Below are 17,440 nucleotides of genomic sequence, written 5' to 3'. Positions count from 1 at the left end.
AAAAAAAAAAAAAAGAAGAAGAAAGCTGACTAAGGATTAATGATCCCACGCTGTGTTGAGCCCCTCTCTTCAAATGTGGGTGGCTCCGCAGTGAGCACCCCAGGAGGTGTAGAGACTCCCAGGCCTGTTCTTGGAGATTGTGATTGGCTGGACCTGGGTGAGGCTCAGGAGCTGAATATTCAGTAAACACCCCATGTGGCTCTGATGCAGCTTCCCAGTTTGGGAAGCCACGTTCTAGGGAGCGCTCTTTGGAAAATCCACTCTCAGGAACACTCCGACGTGGGCTGTACGAACTTTCTCAGAGTTGCTTATGCTTCTAGCAGTGTGCTGCTACAAAATGCACATCAGCCGAAGACCTTTAGAGGAGCTCACAAGAGTACCTGATGATTTTAAGGTCCTCATTCAAGACTCAGCAGGGGTTAATGGGCTCTGATAACTAATTTTTCCAGAAATGAGTTTTGTGTACGTGGAGCACACAAAACAGGTGACTCTGGGTAGGCCACCGAAGTGCAGAGAAGGGACTGTAACCACAGCTTACTACCCCTCCAGTGTTCTCACCAAACGTGAACATCACGTCTTCGCTGGGCTTTAGGACTTTCATATTCCTGAAGATGGGCGTGTAAAATGCTACATTTATGGAAACCAGTTTAGCAATAGGGCCTGCAGTTTCATATTCTCTGACCCAGTAATTCTACTTCTTGTACTACAACCCAGGAAAATAATTAGAGAAGTATGCAAAAACCACGCACGGAGATGCTCTTCACAGCTGTGTCTCCGGCACCAGCCACAGACAACTTACATGCCTGTCAACTGGGGGATGGTCCAGTTAAGTTTGCAGCCTTTAAAAGACGTTGCCAAGGACTTTTTACCACCATGCTCACAAGACAAGTTACTGAGAATGTTGATACATATATATACTCACACATCCTCTATATAATGTTGATATGTATAGGTATATACATATATATACCATATAATCTCAATTTTTTGTTTAAAAGTATAGATGTATCTATGTCCATATATAAAATGATAGGATATCTACCAAAATAATAACAGTGATGATGATCTGAATAATTCCTGTTTTCTTCTTTATGATTCTATTGTTTAAATTAGAAAAAGTTAAAAAATTAAAATATATCCTTTAAAAAGCATGTTTTCAGAGAATTTTTGATAAAATGGAAAATGCTTATGATACAATATTAAGGGAAAATATGGGATACAAACACACATTCAATGCAGTATCAATTAGTTTTTTGTTCGTTTTTTATTTTTTGAGATGGAGTCTCACTCTGTCGCCCAGGTGGAGTGCTGTGGAGCAGTCTCGACTCACTGCAACCTCCGCCTCCTGGGTTCAAGCGATTCTTCTGCCTCAGCTTCCTGAGTAGCTGGGACTATAGGCATGTGCCACTGTGCCCAGATAATTTTTGTATTCTTTAGTAGAGACAGGGATTCACCATGTTGGCTAGGCTGGTCTCAAACCCCTGATCTCAGGTGATCTGCCAGCCTCAGGCTCCCAAAGTGCTGGGACCACAGGTGTGAGCCACTGCCCCTAGCCCAGTTAGTTTTTTGAAACTACATACATTTATACAGTCACACTGCACTTAACAATGTTTCAGTGACAGATCACATATATGACGGTGGTTCCATAAGGTCATAATTCCGTATTTTTACTGTACATTTTCTTCGTTTAGATATGCTTAGATACACAAATCCTTACCACTGCGTTACAGCTGCCCACGGTATTCAGTGCAGTTGCATGCTGCTCAGGCTTGGCACCTAGGAGCGACAGGCTCTACCATACGGCCCAGGCATGTACGGGGCTCTGCCATCTGCGTTTGTGTCGGGACACTCTAGGACATTCACATGATCATGACGTTGCCTAACGACACAGTTCTCAGAACATCTCCCCATCATCAAGTGATACATGACTATATATATGATTATATAAATATACAAAAAGCCAGGAAAATATTAATAACTGTTCCATCTGCATAGTGGATTATAAGTAATTATTTTCTTCATTCCACGTGCATATCTTTCCCCAACTTTATATAATGGGAATGCATTACATTTTAATTCAGAAGAAATACAATAAATTGTACTTTAGTTATTTATTTTGAGATGGAGTCTTGCTCTGTCACCCAGGCTGTGGTCTCGGCTCACTGCAATCTCCGTCTCCCGGGTTCAAGTGATTCTCCTGCCTCAGCTTCCCAAGTAGCTGGGATTACAGGTGCCCATCACCATGCCTAGCTAATTTTTGTACTTTTTAAAGTCAAAACAGGGTTTCACCATGTTGGCCAGGCTGGTCTTGAACTCCTGACCTTGTGATCTACCTGCTTCAACCTCCCAAAGTACCGGGATTATAGGCATGAGCCACCACGCCTGACCTATTTATTTATTTTTTGAGACAGGGTCTTGTTCTGTCTCCCAGGCTGGAGTGCAGGGGCACAATCACGGCCACTGCAGCCTCCACCTTCAGGGCTCAAGCAATCCTCCTGCCTCAGCCTCCTGAGTAGCTGGGACCACAGGCATGGGCCACCACACCTGTTAGATTTTTTAGGGGGATGGTGTGTAGAGACAGGATCTCCCTATGTTGCCCTGGCTGCTCTCAAACTCCTGGGCTCAAGTGATCCTCCCCGTCATTGGTCTCCCCTTTGGGAGGATTATAGGCATGAGCTGCCACACCCAGTTTAGCTGCACTTTATTATTATTATTGAGACAGAGTCTTGTTCTATCACCAGGCTAGAGTGCAGTGGTGCAATGTTGGCCCACTGCAACCTCCGCCTCCTGGGTTCAAGTGATTCTTCTGCCTCAGCCTTCTGAGTAGGTGGGACCACAGGCGTGTGCCACCACACCCGGCTAATTTTTGTATTTTTAGTAGAGATGGGATTTCACCATGTTGGCCAGGATGGTCTCGATCTCTTGACCTCATGATCCGCCCGCCTCGGCCTCCCAAAGTGCTGAGATTACAGGAGCGAGCAACCATGCCCAGCAACTGCACTTTAAACAAGAGTTTATATGAGGAACATTTCCCTGAGGTGCTTCCTGACCCTGCTTGGAGCTCCTTGCATCTGGGGTTGCTTTTGCAGTACGGTCATGAGGAATGGCTGCACCCTCCGTGCTCCACAGCCCAGACAAGCACCCACCTTCCAGAGGTGCCCCATTACTTGTTATTAACACCTGCTAGGTTAATGGCAAGTATACCGCAAGAATAACAGTAATGATAATAATACCTCCCGGTCTTCGCTGAGCTCTTCCTGTGCACCCAGCACCGTGCCCAGGACTTCAAAGGCATCAGTCCCCTCCTCAAATCCTATGAGGCTGGCCGGGCGCGATTGCTCATGATTGTAATCCCTGCAATTTGGAAGGCTGAGGTGGGCATATCACTTGAGGTCAGGAGTTCAAGACCAGCCTGACCAACATGGTGAAACCCCGTCTCTACTAAAAATACAAAAATTAGCCGGGCGCGGTAGTGGGTGCCTGTAATCCCAGCTGCATGGGAACCTGAGGCAGGAGAATCGCTTGAACCTGGGAGGTGGAGGTTGCAGTAAGCCGAGATTGTACCACTGCAGTCCAAACTGGGTGACAAAGCAAGAGTCTGTCTCAAGAAAAAAAAAAATCCTATGAGGCTGGTTCTTGCCCAGCAAGGGGCAGGGCTGAGACTGCAGCCCCAATACATCCAATTCAACACCATGGTTGCAAGATCCGTTTTCCAACCAACGTGGAATTTCCATGAGGAGTGCGCCTTTTAGGAACAGCACCTCCTACCATAGGCAGTCACTCAGGAGTGAATCTGAAATGCCCAGAACCGTCTTTCTGATCCATTTATACAAGAAAAATGTGAAATTTTTACTCTGACCTATAAGGATTGTTCCCAGAGGTCATTTTTTATAAATAGCATATCCCGTTGCTGCTCTTGTTTTCGTTCTCCCTACCTTCTCTTCAGATGGGTAAAAGCCAATTGCTCTCATGACAAAAGGCAGCTCTGACAGGCAAATGTGTTCCGACACCTTTCTGGTCTCCATTGTGTCAATGCCTTGACTGCGGAGCTGGGAGTAGTAGAAGTAGTCTTCTAGCTCCTACGTAGAAATAGAACGGAGACACAAAACGCATTTAGGCTTAAGTCTGAAGCATCCATGAAGACTTCAAGGACATTTTCTAGAAAGTACATTTTAAGCTCAGTGGGGGAACAGAGTATTGGAATTAAGCAAGGAGGTTAACCCCGGGCACATCTGCTTTAAAAACTTAACTAGATGTTACCAGGAAGTGTTTACCCTGGGGATAGTTACCCTGTAGAATTTTCCTTTCCGGCCGCCAGATAGCAGACCGTAGAATGGGGTCAAGTCTTCACCCCCAAGAGAAACCGCTGCCTCCAGGACACTGGAACAATAACAGAGATGTCCCTGTTAGAAAGCGCTCAAGCGTGAGCACAGGTCAGAAGGTGGTCCGCACAGCACTGCAGCCCTCTGAAGGGTATCACGGTGCAGACACAGTTAGGGTCTCTGTACACTTGCTAAGAAAAGGCCCTTCAAAATGAAGCCAAAACCAGAAAGTTGCATTTCAAGTGTGGAACTCGGAGGTAGAGGGCACCCGCCCTCATTATGGTGATATTCTCTCGATGATGACAGGGCAGGTGCTTGGCAATTTGTCTGCAATCTTTGGGGAACACGTCTCTCCTGGGGTGGGGGAGGCATCCTGTGTTCTGAAACCACAATCCTCCCAGACAGAGCAGCCTTACCCGTAACTTTAGATCCACGAAAGATCAGAGTCAAAAGACTGGGATATTGTACAGGCGGACTGCCAACACTAATTGCTTCCATAAAAACTCAGGAGACCACAGGGACCCATGCCAGTCAGATAAAAATAACCCTCTGCTCTCTAACACAAGGTCAGATTTTCCAAAAATAGGCCCTTTCAATGGTAAGAAAACCTACTTTTGTGTGAGACCAACTTTGCCTCCTACAAAAGGCTAATTAATCATCAGAAATCATTCTAATAATCCACTGACTGGATTTCTGCTAATCGGGCAATCATCCTTTTTGCTGGGACATCAAACACACCTCATGTAGACCACGGTGGGGAAGTGGGGAAGCGTCCAGAATGTGGAGTCACATGGACATGCATGCAAGCTGCCAAGCTGTGTGACTCTGGGCAGGTAACTTAACCTCCCTGGCCTCAAGTGTCTTCCACTATAAAATGAGAAGTTTCTGCCTCACAACGTTCTTGTAGGAATTAATAAATGAATGCACGCAAGGTGTATTGGTCTGTTTTCATGCTGCTGATAAAGACATACTTGATACTGGGCAATTTACAAAAGAAAGAGGTTTCTTGGACTTACAGTTTCACGTGGCAGGGGAGGCCTCACAATTATGGCAGAAGGTAAAAGGCACATCTCACATGGCAGTGGCAAGAGAAAGAATGACAGCCAAGTGAGACGGGTTTCCCCATATCAAACCATCAGGTCTCATGAGACTTATTCACTACCAGGAGAACAGCATGGGCCCCCACAATCCAACCCTCTCCCACCAGTCCCCTTCCATAACACATGGGATTTATGGGAGTGCAATTAAAGATGAGATTTGGGTGGAGACACAGAGCTAAACCATAACATTCTGCCCCTGACCCCTTCCAAATCTCAGGTCCTCACATTTCAAAACCAATCATGCCTTCCCAACAGTCCCCCAAAGCCTTATTTCACATTAACTCAAAAGTCCACAGTCCAAAGTCTCATCTGACACAATACAAGTCCCTTCTGCCTGTAAGCCTCTAAAATCAAAAGCAAGTTAGTTACTTCCTAGATACAATTGGAGTACAGGAATTGGGTAAATACAGCCATTCCAAATGGGAGGAATTGGCCTAAACAAAGGGGCTATAGGCCCCATGCAAGTCCATCAGGGCACTCAAATCTTAAAGCTCCAAAATGATCTCTTTGATTCCATGTCTCACATCCACGTTACTCTGATGCAAGAGGTGGGTTCCCATGGTTTTGGACAGCTCTGCCCTTGTGACTTTGCAGGGCATAGCCTCCCGCCCGGCTGTTTTCACAGGCTGGCATTGAGTGTCTATGGCTTTTCCAGGCAAATGGTACAAGCTGTCAAAGGACGTACCATTTTGGGGTCTGGAAGATGGTGGCCCCCTTCTCACAGCTCCACTCAGCGGTACCCCAGTAGAGACCCTGTGTGGGGGCTCTGACCCCACATTTCCTTTCCACTTTGCCCTAGCAGAGGTTCTCTATGAGAGCCCCACCACTGCAGCAAACTTCTGCCTGGACATCGAGGCGTTTCCACACATCTTCTGAAATCTAGGCGGAGGTTCCCAAACCCCAATTCTTGACTTCCGTGCACTTGCAGGCTCAACGCCACATAGAAGCTGCCAAGGCTTGAGGCTTGCACCCTCTGAAGCCACAGCCTGAGCTCTACATTGGCCCCTTTCAGCCATGGCTGGAGCAGCTGAGATGCAGGGTACCAAGTCCCTAGGCAGCACACAGCATGGGGATTCTGGGCGTAGCCCATGAAAAAATTTCTCCCAGGCCTCCAGGCCTGTGATGGGAAGAGCTGCCGTGGGAGGAGCTGCCATGGGAGGGGCTGCCGTGGGAGGGGCTGCCATAAAGACGTCTGACATACCCTGGGGACATTTTTCCCTATTGTCCTCAAGATTAACATTTGGCTCCTCATTACATATACAAATTTCTGCAGCTGGCTTCAATTTCTCCTCGGAAAATGGGTTTCTCTTTTCTATCACATGGTCAGGCTGCAAATTTTCCAAAATTTTATGCTCTGCTTTCCTTATGAAACTGAATATCTTCAACAGCACCCAAGTCACATTGTGAATGCTTTGCTGTTTAGAAATTTCTTCTGCCAGACACCTTAAATCATCTCTCTCAACTTCAAAGTTCCACAAATCTCTAGGGCAGGGACAAAATGCTACCATTCTCTTTGTTAAAACATACCAAGAGTCACTTTTGCTCCAGTTCCCAACAAGTTCCTCACCTCCATCTGAGACTACATCAGCCTGGACCTTACTGTCCATATCACTAAAAGGCTTTTGGCTAAAGCCACTCGACGAGTCTCTAGGAAGTTCGAAACTTTCCCACATTTTCCTATCTTCTCCTGAGCCCTCCAAGCTGTTCCAACCTCTGCCTGTTACCCAGTTCCAAATCCCTTTCACATTTTCAGGTATCTTTTCAGCAATGCCCCACTCTACTGGTACCAATTTACTGTATTAGTCCCTTTTCATGCTGCTGATAAAGACTTATCTGAGACTGAGGAATTTACAAAAGAAAGAGGCTTATTGGACTTACAGTTTCACATGGCTGGGGAGGCCTCATAATCATGGTGGAAGGTGAAAGGCATGTCTCACATGGCAGTGGCAAGAGAGAGAATGAGAGCCAAGTGAGACGGGTTTCCCCTTACCAAATCATCAGGTCTCATCAGACTTATTCACTACCACAAGAACAGCATGGGGGACACTGCCCCCTGCCCCCGATCCAACCATCTCCCACCAGGTCCCTCCCACAACACACAGGAATTACCAAAATACAATTCAAGATGAGATTTGGGTAGGGACACAAAGCAAAACCATATCACAAGGATTGGAGACAAAGTCCTTTATTTCCCTCCTGTAATGAACGTTTGTCAAGGTGTGGGGTGGACTCGGAAAGCCCTGGCTCTGAATCCCACCCCACTGCCTCCTCTATTGCTTGGGCAGTCAATGGACCTCCTGGTGTTAGCTTCTTGCCGTGTTCTGTGGGGATGAGGGTGGTGCCAGCTCCCAGGACAGCTGTGAGGATGAAATCAGATGATATGTGGAACTCGGTGCAGGGCCCGGCCCTGAGAAAGGTTCAGCACGAGTGGCTGGGATTATTAGGGGCGTGGAAATGGGTGTTGGCGCCTACACCTCTCTCAGGAAGAGTCTGCCACGCACTGTCCCCAGTCCTCTCACTGAGGCATGCACAAGTCCACGGGTTAGCTTAAAGACTGAGGGACCTGGGTATTCTCCAGGGGTGCCCGAGGACCCCTCCGGCAGGGCTGGGTCTTCCCCACTTCTCAGTTCAAGTATTAGGCCACGGAGGCAAGTGTCCAGCTGACAGGGCTCCCTCTCTGGGGCCTCCAGGCCAGGCCCAGGCCCGATCCCGACAAGCTCCATGAGCACCGAGGCCACTTTTAGCCATGTGGCTCTGGAGCAGGGCCAGGTAAAGGCCGTAAGTGACACAGAGGAGCCTGTCACCACCAGGAGCCCCTGAAGGGAAAGGCTGGCAAGAGCGCCTGGTCCTCCAGGAGCAACCGCGGCTCCGGCTCCGGTGTTCAGTGCTCCGCTACATCCCTGCCTCCCGGCCACCGCGAGCCGACCCCAGAGGGGTCCAGGGCTGCACTGGGCTTTCTCCAGCCCACGCTGGGAAAGAGATTCCCTCTCTCTGTGGTGAGAGCTAGAGTTTGTGAAATTTGAGAACTGCCAGTGGCCATCTTCCTGCTGAGTAAGGAAACCCAGTTCTGCAGAGAACGAAGCCAACAGCAGGGTCAAGCAGACAGTGAGTGCTGCGGGCACCAAGTGTGCCGCTGTCCCTGACCATCCTGCTGTGTAGCCACATGCGACCCCAACAATTTTCTCATACATCCCCTTTTTGCCTAAATTGTGTTTCTAACACTCGCAACAAAAAGAGGTCATTAGGGCACTAAAGGGAAATGACACTTATTGAAAGCCTGCTCTGTACCCAGCAAACCACACAGTACTTTTAGAAAGGAGCTAAAGCTCTGAGCCCCATGACGAACACACAGTAGGTGCTCAGTAAATGCTCCCTAGAGGAGGAGAGGAGGAATGGTCTGAACTTGGTGGTAGCAGTCCCACTTAACAGCTGGAGGAACTGAGGCTCCGAGAAGCGAAGGGACTTGCCTGGCATCATCCAGTCAGCACGGAGTGACTAGCTACGATTCTAATTGGGGTCCCTGCTCTTGGCTGAGCAGGGCAGCAGGGTGACAGGAGGCAGGGAGGCTGGGCACAAAAAAGTAGGGGGGATTTTGAAACAGACACCAGACAAGGAGAGGAAAAAGGACGGCATGCTAACATTGAGGGGGAGAAGGGGCGTGTGGAATGAACCCCAAGAGAGGCGATGGAAGGGCTGTCCTGGGGCAGGAGCACTGCAGGCTGTGATGGTGGCACTCTGGGCCGAGGGCTGCACTTACTAAAATAATGCAATCTGAGGGGATTTGTCATCTTCATCTCCCCCGACCTCTCATCCACAGTAACTTGGCAGGAAATTCTGTTTACTTGTTTAGGGTTTCTACATTTCTTTCCATTAGTGAAGTGCTGATCATATTAACTCACCAGGAGCAGCAATGAAGTGCTAATTAGTTTATAATGATCCTTTGTCCCCACCACAGATTACATTGAAATTCTCAGAAGCCTGGACTCTGGCCAGGCACAGGAAAGCTATTGGAAAGCAGAGGCCTTTTTGAGTTCTTCTTAAGTTTCTACCATTCCAGAGCCCACGACGACTGAGAAGACAAACATTTTAGAAGAAAGGTTCTAGCCGGGTGCAGTGGCTCACATCTGTAATCCCAACACTTTGGGAGGCCAAGGCTTAAGCCCGTGAGATCAAGTCCAGCCTAGGCTTGATGAGACTCTGTATCTACAAAAAATAATTTTTTAAAAGTTAGCCAAGCATGATGGCATGTGCCTGTGGTTCCAGCTACTCGGGAGGCTGAGGCAGGAGAATCGCTTGAGCCCAGGAGTTCAAGGCTGCAGTGGGCCATGATCACATACTGCACTCCAGCCTGGGTGACCGAGCCAGACCCTGTCTCAACTACCACAAAAACAAATAGAAAGGAAGGTTCCGCTTGCCCCTGCAGGGCGTGGCTTGCCTCCATGGTTCCAGGTAACAAGTCAGCAGACAAGGAACCAGGCAGCCATTCTGAGGCCACGATCCCTTTTCAATGGAAGAGTTCACCTCCAGCTCCTAAATCCCTAAGTTCCCAAGATCTGCTCTCTCGAGTGAAGGCACGGTGGAAGTCAGAGCTGCAAATGCAATCTCAAACCACCGTGGTTCCAGAGCAGATTTAACTGGCTATTTTTGCTCATATTCAGGTTAAGAGTAGAAGCGTCAATATCCAACACAAAAAGAAGGATGTGCACTTGGCAGATGGCAGGGGGTGCACTGCGCTGGCAGCCAAGAGTCAGGTTGTTCTCTGAGGAAGGAAGGTGCCTCTGAGCTGTTTTTGCTCCCTACGTCACACTGCCAGGAGAGGCCCAGCCAAGACAGGCGGCGCAGGCGCTCGGAGAAGTGGTCAGAACAGGAACTGGCTGCCCATGGCTGACTGTGCCCTGTGGCAGCTGGCTGAATGTGGGTAGAGGAGAGGACAGTGTGGGTGCTGGTCCCCTCTTTATTAGGGAAGATCCTAAGCTTATAAACAAATGCTCTTATGGGAAGATGAGAAGAAAGGAAATCATTACCTTCCTGAGCACTTAGCTCTGCGCTAGGTGCTTTTCCCATATTAAACTACCAGATCTTTACAGGGATCCCACAGAAGTCCCTATCATCGGCCAGGCGCGGTGGCTCATGTCTGTAATCTCAGCACTTTGGGAGGCCAAGATGGACAGGTCATGAGATCAGGAGTTTGAGACCAGCTGACCAACATGGTGAAACCCTGTCTCTACTAAAAATACAAAAATTAGCTGGGCATGGTACCACACACCTGATATCTCAGCTACACAGGAGGCTAAGGCAGGAGAATTGCTTGAACCCAGGAGGCAGAGGTTGTGGTAAGCTCAGTGTACCACTGCACTTCAGCCTGGGTGACAGAGTGAGACTCCATCTCAAAAAAAAAAAAAAAAAATAGCAGTCCCTATCATCACCCCCATTTCGCAGGCAAGGATCTGAAGATCAGAGACGTGAAGAAGCTTGCCCTAGGCCCCACATCCAGTAGAGGGTGGCCCCATATTCAAACTCATACATATCCCTTTAACCTCAAAGTCTGCATACTCTCCGACATTTAACTCAAGAGTTCTCCAGCCTGACTGCAGGCTGAGGCTCTCCATTCAGGGCAGGGGGGGTGAGAAGGGGAGCCTGAATACCCACTTCAAATGACCCTCTTACCATTTCTGTAGTGTATGCTTTGGAGGGTCGGCCTAGATCTTTCTAGCGGGTATAGCTATGCAGAGCAGAGGGAGAAGCATTTGAGGGAGCAGGGGTGAGTCCCAGGTGCTGTCACACCGCCTGAACTGCAAACGCCATTGGTCCATGGGGCAGGACAGCAACTTCTGTGTGCACGGTAATATGAGCAATGCCAACAGAAGCGACCTGAAAGCCAGGCCCTGTGACATCCTAGCATAGTGCCTGGCATGCAGCAGGGTTCAGTGTCTGAATGCTGCTGCTGAGTGAAAAGGAGTTTCCACGTGACACCTTCCTTCTCTTCCGTCACATACCTTGAATTGATTTTCCACTGGACCACCGAACGATCGTGCCCCCCTGCGGTGAATGCGTAGCGGCCGTCATAGGAAAGGGCCATGCCAGCCACCCCATTTGGGTGGCAAACAATAGCAGTTGTCTTATGTGGATTGCCGTCCACTGGTAAGATCTGCAGTCCAACCTAGGAAGGAATACGTAATTGGATATTCAGACTCAGGTAGCTGGGCCCAAGAGAGGCCTGGCACATTCACATGTCACCTCCAGATCTGTGTGGCAGAAGGACCTGCTGCTGAGTGAAAAGGGGTTTACACTTGACACCTTCCTTCTCTCCCTGTCACATATGTTAAGCTGATTTTGTCTGGACCCATCTCCAAGTGTGAGAGCCACATTTAATGTAGCTGGGCATTCACACGCCAGCCCTGAGAGGACACAGGCCTCTTGCACAGTTCTAACAGATGCACAGAAGACAGAAGGGAAGCTTTCCTCCCTGTCTTCACGGTCAGTTGTCCAAGGTTTTCCGGAATAAATCTCACAACCTATGACTTTTACACTTCCTTGGGTTTTTTGAGATGGAGTCTTGCTCTGTCGCCCAGGTTGGAGTGCAGTGGCATGATCTCAGCTCACTGCAACCTCTGCCTCCCATGTTCAAATGATTCTCCTGCCTCAGCCTCTCAAGTAGCCGGGATTACAGGTGCCCGCCACCAAGCCCATTTAATTTTTGTATTTTTAGTAGAGATGGGGTTTCACCATGTTGGCCAGGCTGGTCTCAGACTCCAGCCTGCCTTGGCCTCCCAAAGTGCTGGGATTCAGCCTCCCAAAGTACTGGGATTACAGGTGTGAGCCACCATGCCCAGCAGGCTTTACACTTTTCAATGTAGATGATTCATTAAATTATACAACAAAGTGTACCAATTTGCATGCTTTTATAAGAGTTTTCCATGCAAATAAATAAGAAGGAAAAATCCTTTGCTGGCCCATGTATCTTCACTCGGAATACAATAAATGCAGTAATTCTGCTCAGAAATGTCTCCCAAGAGGCTTCCTAACTCATCAAGGGCAATCTTTTTTTTTTTTTTTTTATGATGGGGTTTCACCATGATGGTCAGGCTGGTCTTGAACTCCTTACCTCAGGTGATCCACCCACCTCCGCCTCCCAAAGTGCTATGGTTACAGGCGTGAGCCACCGCACCCAGCAAGGGCAATCTTCAGTATCACAGCTGACTGGGGCGGCAGCTGTTGGGCTTGGCTGTAAACCCAGGCTCTCTGAGTCTCATGATCTTTGGTAATGACTGCTGCTCATGACACACAGAGTCAACTCCCAGAGCTGGAGAAGACAGCGCTGTTACCTTGTCTCTGTTAATAAACACCAAGTAGCGTTTCGGTAGCTCTGCCATGCTTCTCGCCGGGAGGACCTGTGCCTGCTCAATAGGGGAACCGTAAGCTGGGCCCATAAGCGTCTTTCTGAAGGCAAAAAAAAAAAAAGAGACAGTTTTTGAATTTCACAAATTTCAACATAGGTTTTACGATTGTTTGGTCATGGATGGGGCATGGTGGCTCATGCCTGTAATCCCAGTACCTTGGGAGGCTGAGCCAGGCAGATCAGCTGAGGTCATGAGTTTGAGACCAGCCTGGCCAACATGGTGAAACCCCTTCTCTACTAAAAAAAAAAAAATTCGCCAGGTGCAGTGGTGTGCACCTGTAGTCAGCTACTCAGGATGCTGAGGCATGAGAATCGCTTGAACCCGGGAGGTGGAGGTTGCAGCAAGCTGAGATCACACCACTGCACTCCATCGTAGGCAACAGAGTGAGACCCACCCTCAAAAAAAAAAAAAGAAGAAAATCTAACTATATCTCTACATTGCTAGACCCTATCCTAAGATAATCATGAGTAATAGTTTGGTGTATATGACTCAAGACTTTTTTTTATAATTATAATTTTATATAAAAATAGAATTATGCTATTCATGCTGCACTGTAGTTTATTTCATCACATATTGGAGATATTTCCACGTCACCACACAGAGAGCTGTCTTACTCTTCCTCTTTTTTCTTTTCTAAAAGCAGCATCGTGTTCCAGTATACTGACAAGCCATCCGTTTAACTAATCCCCTATTAATGGGCATTTGGATTGTTTCCATTTTTTAAAATATTTTCAAACAAGACACCCTTTTACTTATGCCTTGGCATACTGTTTGAGTACTTCTGTGGGCTACATTCCTAGAAGTCAGAAGATATGATACAATTTAATAGAGGGTGACAAATTGCTTTCCCAAAAGGTTACAGTGATTCATACCCGCTCCCCAGCAGCGGATGAGAGTGCCTATTTCCCTATCCTCTTGCCAACGCTAAGCACTATCAATCATTTTTATCATCACTAATCTGATTGGTGAAAAATGATATCTTGTTTTCGTTTGTGTCTTTGATATACTCATGAGCATCTGCTCATAGGTTTATTGGCCTTTTTCTGTGAACTGCCTTTTCACGTTCTTTCAAATATTTTTTAAATGCATTTTTAAATTCTTTTGGATTTATCATGAAAAGACAATTCCTTCCCGATTAAGCCATGGTTATGAGGCTTTATTATTCCTACAGCTTAGAAAATGCTTTATGCAAGGGGTTTTATTCTGGAATGATGGAAATTTCTGAAGCTAGATAGAGGTGGGGGTTGCACAGCACTGTGAGTGTACTAAATGACACGGAAATCTTCACTTTCTTTTCTTTTCTTTTTCTTTTTTCTTTTGAGACGGAGTCTTACTCTTTCACCCAGGCTGGAGTATAGTGGCGTGATCTTAGTTCACTGTGATCTCAGTTCACTGCGACCTCCGCCCCCCGGATTCAAGCAGTTCTTCTGCCTTAGCCTCCTGAGTAGCTGGGATTGCAGACATGCACCACCATGTCTGGCTAATTTTTGTATTTTTAGTAGAGACTTGGTTTCACCATGTTGGTCAGGCTGGTCTCGAACTCCTGACCTCAGGTGATCCAGCCACCTTGGCCTCCCAAAGTGCTGGGATTACAGGTGTGAGCCACCATGCCCGGTTGAACTGGTCACTTTCAACTCATTCGTTTTATGTTATATGAGTATCACCTTGATAAAATTTTTTAAGATGCTTTATGCTAATTTCAGATTGATCATCAATAGGCAGAAACTCCCAACTTTGTTTCCAAAAGTCTCTCCCGCCTCTCTCCTCTGGTGAATAACCATTAGTAGGAACTTCAGGCCCAAGGCCTATCGGCCCTCATTCTCTGGCCCTGCTAATTCAGCGTGTCTTAGCACTGCACATATCTGAGAGATATTCTTTGTCCAAAAAGTATGTGTTCATTAAAAACTATAAGATATGATAAAACTTAATAGTGCATAATAAAAGCTATGCACAATGATTCTGAAGTCTTTCTAAAGCTCTTCTTTGTACATACTTTCGAGTGTTTTAATTGTTTAAGGCAATTGTCCTGAATTTCTCTTTCTACCATAAGACATGGCATTTCTCAGTCATTTTTTTCTTGGCCTTCTGGGAAAGAACTATTAAAAAAAAAAAAAAAATCCCGGGTGGATGTGGCCTTTTGAGGACCTCTCTTATCTGAGCTATATTTCAAAACAATGATCGTCCTGGAGTCTGGGCCAGCTGCTACGGCCAGTTCCCTGACTTCCTTCTCCTGATGGCGATGGTGGCGGTGACAGTGGCGGACCGCTGAAACATTCTCCCTTCCAACTTCCCCTGCCTCCATGCTTCTTTCCAGCCATACCCAAGACACAGCCAAACCAAAGGCAGAAGCTCCCCTCCAGGGCTGACCAGGTAAGATCCCACAGCCAGGGCTGTGTTGAGGCCCCAGAACACCGAGTAGAGGACAGGGTCGGAGCTAGGTTCCAGGGTCAAGTCCTGCCCTGCTTGACCTTGGGCAGTCACACAGCCTCCTGAAGCTCAGTGGGAGAATGCTCAGCAGGCTGTGGAGGAGGGAACAGGACGATGGACGGTGCGGCCCCTGCTGCACTGGAGGGATGATCGTGCGATTTCTCGTGAGGGCTCACAGGGGTGGAAGCACAGGGGCCCCGTGCAGGTGCTGGACTGCATCAGGCGGGAGGAGATGTGGCTCCAAGACGCCAGGCTGCGGATGCCCTGCTCTCTCGCTGGTGTCTTCCCTGCTCATGGCTTCAGCCGTCCTGTGTTCCTGACTCCAGCCCAGCCCCTCCCGGGACCTCCACACTCCAGAGCCTGATTCATGGGTTCCCACCTGAATGCCAAGCAGGCAACTCGAGCTTGCCTTGGCCAGCCTCTGACTCCGAGTTTGTCTGAAAACTACACTTCCCTCGTCCTCCTCATCTCTTTAAAGGGCCATTCCATTCTTCTGGCTTCGTGAGGCGTCTTCTCTCACACCTCCTTTTCCCTCCATTAGCAAACGCTGTTCGCTTTGCCAGCAGAGTATATCCAGATTCTGACCCCCTCCCTGTGGCCCCTCAGGGCCAAGCCTTACTCGGGAAAGAGACGGAGTCCCCAGGGTGCCGTGTGCTGGGCACCTGCCTGGGCCTCTGACCCGATCTCCCGTACCCCTCCCTGCCCACTCCACTCCGGCCTCACCAGCCTTCACAGCATTTCCTAAACCCAAACGCCTCCCACCTCTGGTCCTTGGGCCTTGCTGGTCCACTCTCTTCCTCCAAGCGCACGGCGGCCCCTCACTTCCCTCTTGCTTCCTTCCAGTCTCTGTTCGGATGCTCAGATGTGCCCTGCTCTCCAAGGCCTTCCCTGCCTCCCTACCTTTTTATCCTGCCTTTTCCCTTTTTCTTGCACGGACCTGATTGCTACATACCTACTACCTGGCTACTTGTTCATGCTATTGCATCATCCCCACCCCCAACCAACATGTAAATCAAACAATTGTTAGTAGCCAGGTAAAAATATGTTTTTCTTAATGAGAGGGGATTTTAGAGCATCAGCGACTTTCCTAGGGCCCCAGGTTTGTGTCCTCCCTGGATCTGCACATCCCGCCCCCACACCGGGCCACGTGACCTTGGTGAGAATCACTTATCTGTGCTTCCCTTTCCTCCTCTGCAGAGTGAAGAGGATGAAAACAGTAGCCAAGCCGCCTGCAGGTCCCTAAGCGGAGGCTTGCCGCAGGCTGGGGTTAGAGAACTCGGTCCGCCCCCTGCCATGGGGCACCCCAGGTGCTCACCTGCACATTTTGGTGGTAGCATTAAAAAGCTTCACTTTGTAGCCACTGTTGCAGATGAGCAGGAAGAGTTCCCTGGTGAGTGGCGGGTACCAGACCATGCAGGTGGGGTAGCAGCCCTGGTCGGTGCGGTGAATGTCCAGGACTTCCAGGTGGTCTTTGTAGCTCCTGAGAAGATCATACTCTATCTGCAGAGGAGCCCAGATGGACACACGTGAGGACGGAGCCAAATTAAAGGCTCAGCTAAGGAACCCCAAGCTCTTGGGTGACAGCCTTTATCATTATCAGCCAAGGTGCTGTTCTGAGGGAGATGGTATCAGGTTTCCTAAGAGAAGACCTGCCTAGACCTGACACCGACTAAGTCATCAGTACTGAGCATTCACTACCTGGAAGACAGTGAGCTGAGTGCTCTAGAAACATCTCCATGCCATCCTCAGAACTTCCCTGCAAAGAAGTGCTGCTGTTCCCATTTTACAGATGAGAAAACAGATATTCAGAGATGCTCAGAGTGGCTTGTCCAAGGTCACATAGTTAAAAAGTGGCAGAGTAAACACTCAAAAATTCAAATTTAGGTCCAGCTGACTCCCACACCTGACATCTTGCAGTTCAGTTATACTGTGGCACTTATCATTATCTTAGGAACTAATTCATATCTAAATCTTAGCCCAGCACTTGGCAGTCACAAACTAGCAGCCTGCTGAACTGAGCCCAAACAGGTATGTTTCGGAGGGCGGAGCAGAATAGATGAATGGATGGATGGATAGATGGATAGATGGATGGATGGAAGAATAAATGGAATAAAGGAAGGAAGGCGAGAGAAAGAAGGGAGGGGTGGGAGGGAGGAAAGAAGAAAGCAAAGGAAGGAAGGGAGGAAGAAAG

The 17,440-nt window shown here is 48.3% G+C and overlaps 2 protein-coding genes across 2 annotated transcripts in view; both read right to left on the bottom strand.

Moving 5' to 3' along the window:
- Positions 1–17,440, bottom strand: part of CFAP251 (cilia and flagella associated protein 251) — an 84,699-nt gene that overhangs the window by 23,986 nt on the left and 43,273 nt on the right. Inside the window, exons 15-19 of the mRNA XM_037744181.1 lie at positions 16,565–16,749; positions 12,748–12,862; positions 11,419–11,582; positions 4,290–4,380; positions 3,936–4,079 (exon numbers count right to left, since the gene is read on the bottom strand). Coding sequence (XP_037600109.1) covers positions 3,936–4,079; positions 4,290–4,380; positions 11,419–11,582; positions 12,748–12,862; positions 16,565–16,749 — 699 coding nt within the window. The remainder of the gene's footprint in view (positions 1–3,935; positions 4,080–4,289; positions 4,381–11,418; positions 11,583–12,747; positions 12,863–16,564; positions 16,750–17,440) is intronic.
- On the bottom strand, positions 7,535–9,555 carry LOC108315148. The gene has a single exon (XM_017544291.2). It carries the CDS (start codon positions 8,611–8,613, stop codon positions 7,891–7,893), a length of 723 nt encoding a protein of 240 aa, XP_017399780.1. The 5' UTR covers positions 8,614–9,555; the 3' UTR covers positions 7,535–7,890.

Source organism: Cebus imitator, unplaced genomic scaffold (assembly GCF_001604975.1).
Source record: "Cebus imitator isolate Cc_AM_T3 unplaced genomic scaffold, Cebus_imitator-1.0 Scaffold169, whole genome shotgun sequence".
Classification (NCBI taxonomy): Eukaryota; Metazoa; Chordata; class Mammalia; order Primates; family Cebidae; genus Cebus; species Cebus imitator.
Note: the sequence above shows the minus strand (reverse complement) of the source record. Positions and strands in the feature narration are given on the sequence as shown.

Bases quoted from the DNA above. Each gene is read 5' to 3' on its own strand.
- LOC108315148 (XM_017544291.2), bottom strand. From the start codon at position 8,613: ATGTATGAGAAAATTGTTGGGGTCGCATGTGGCTACACAGCAGGATGG.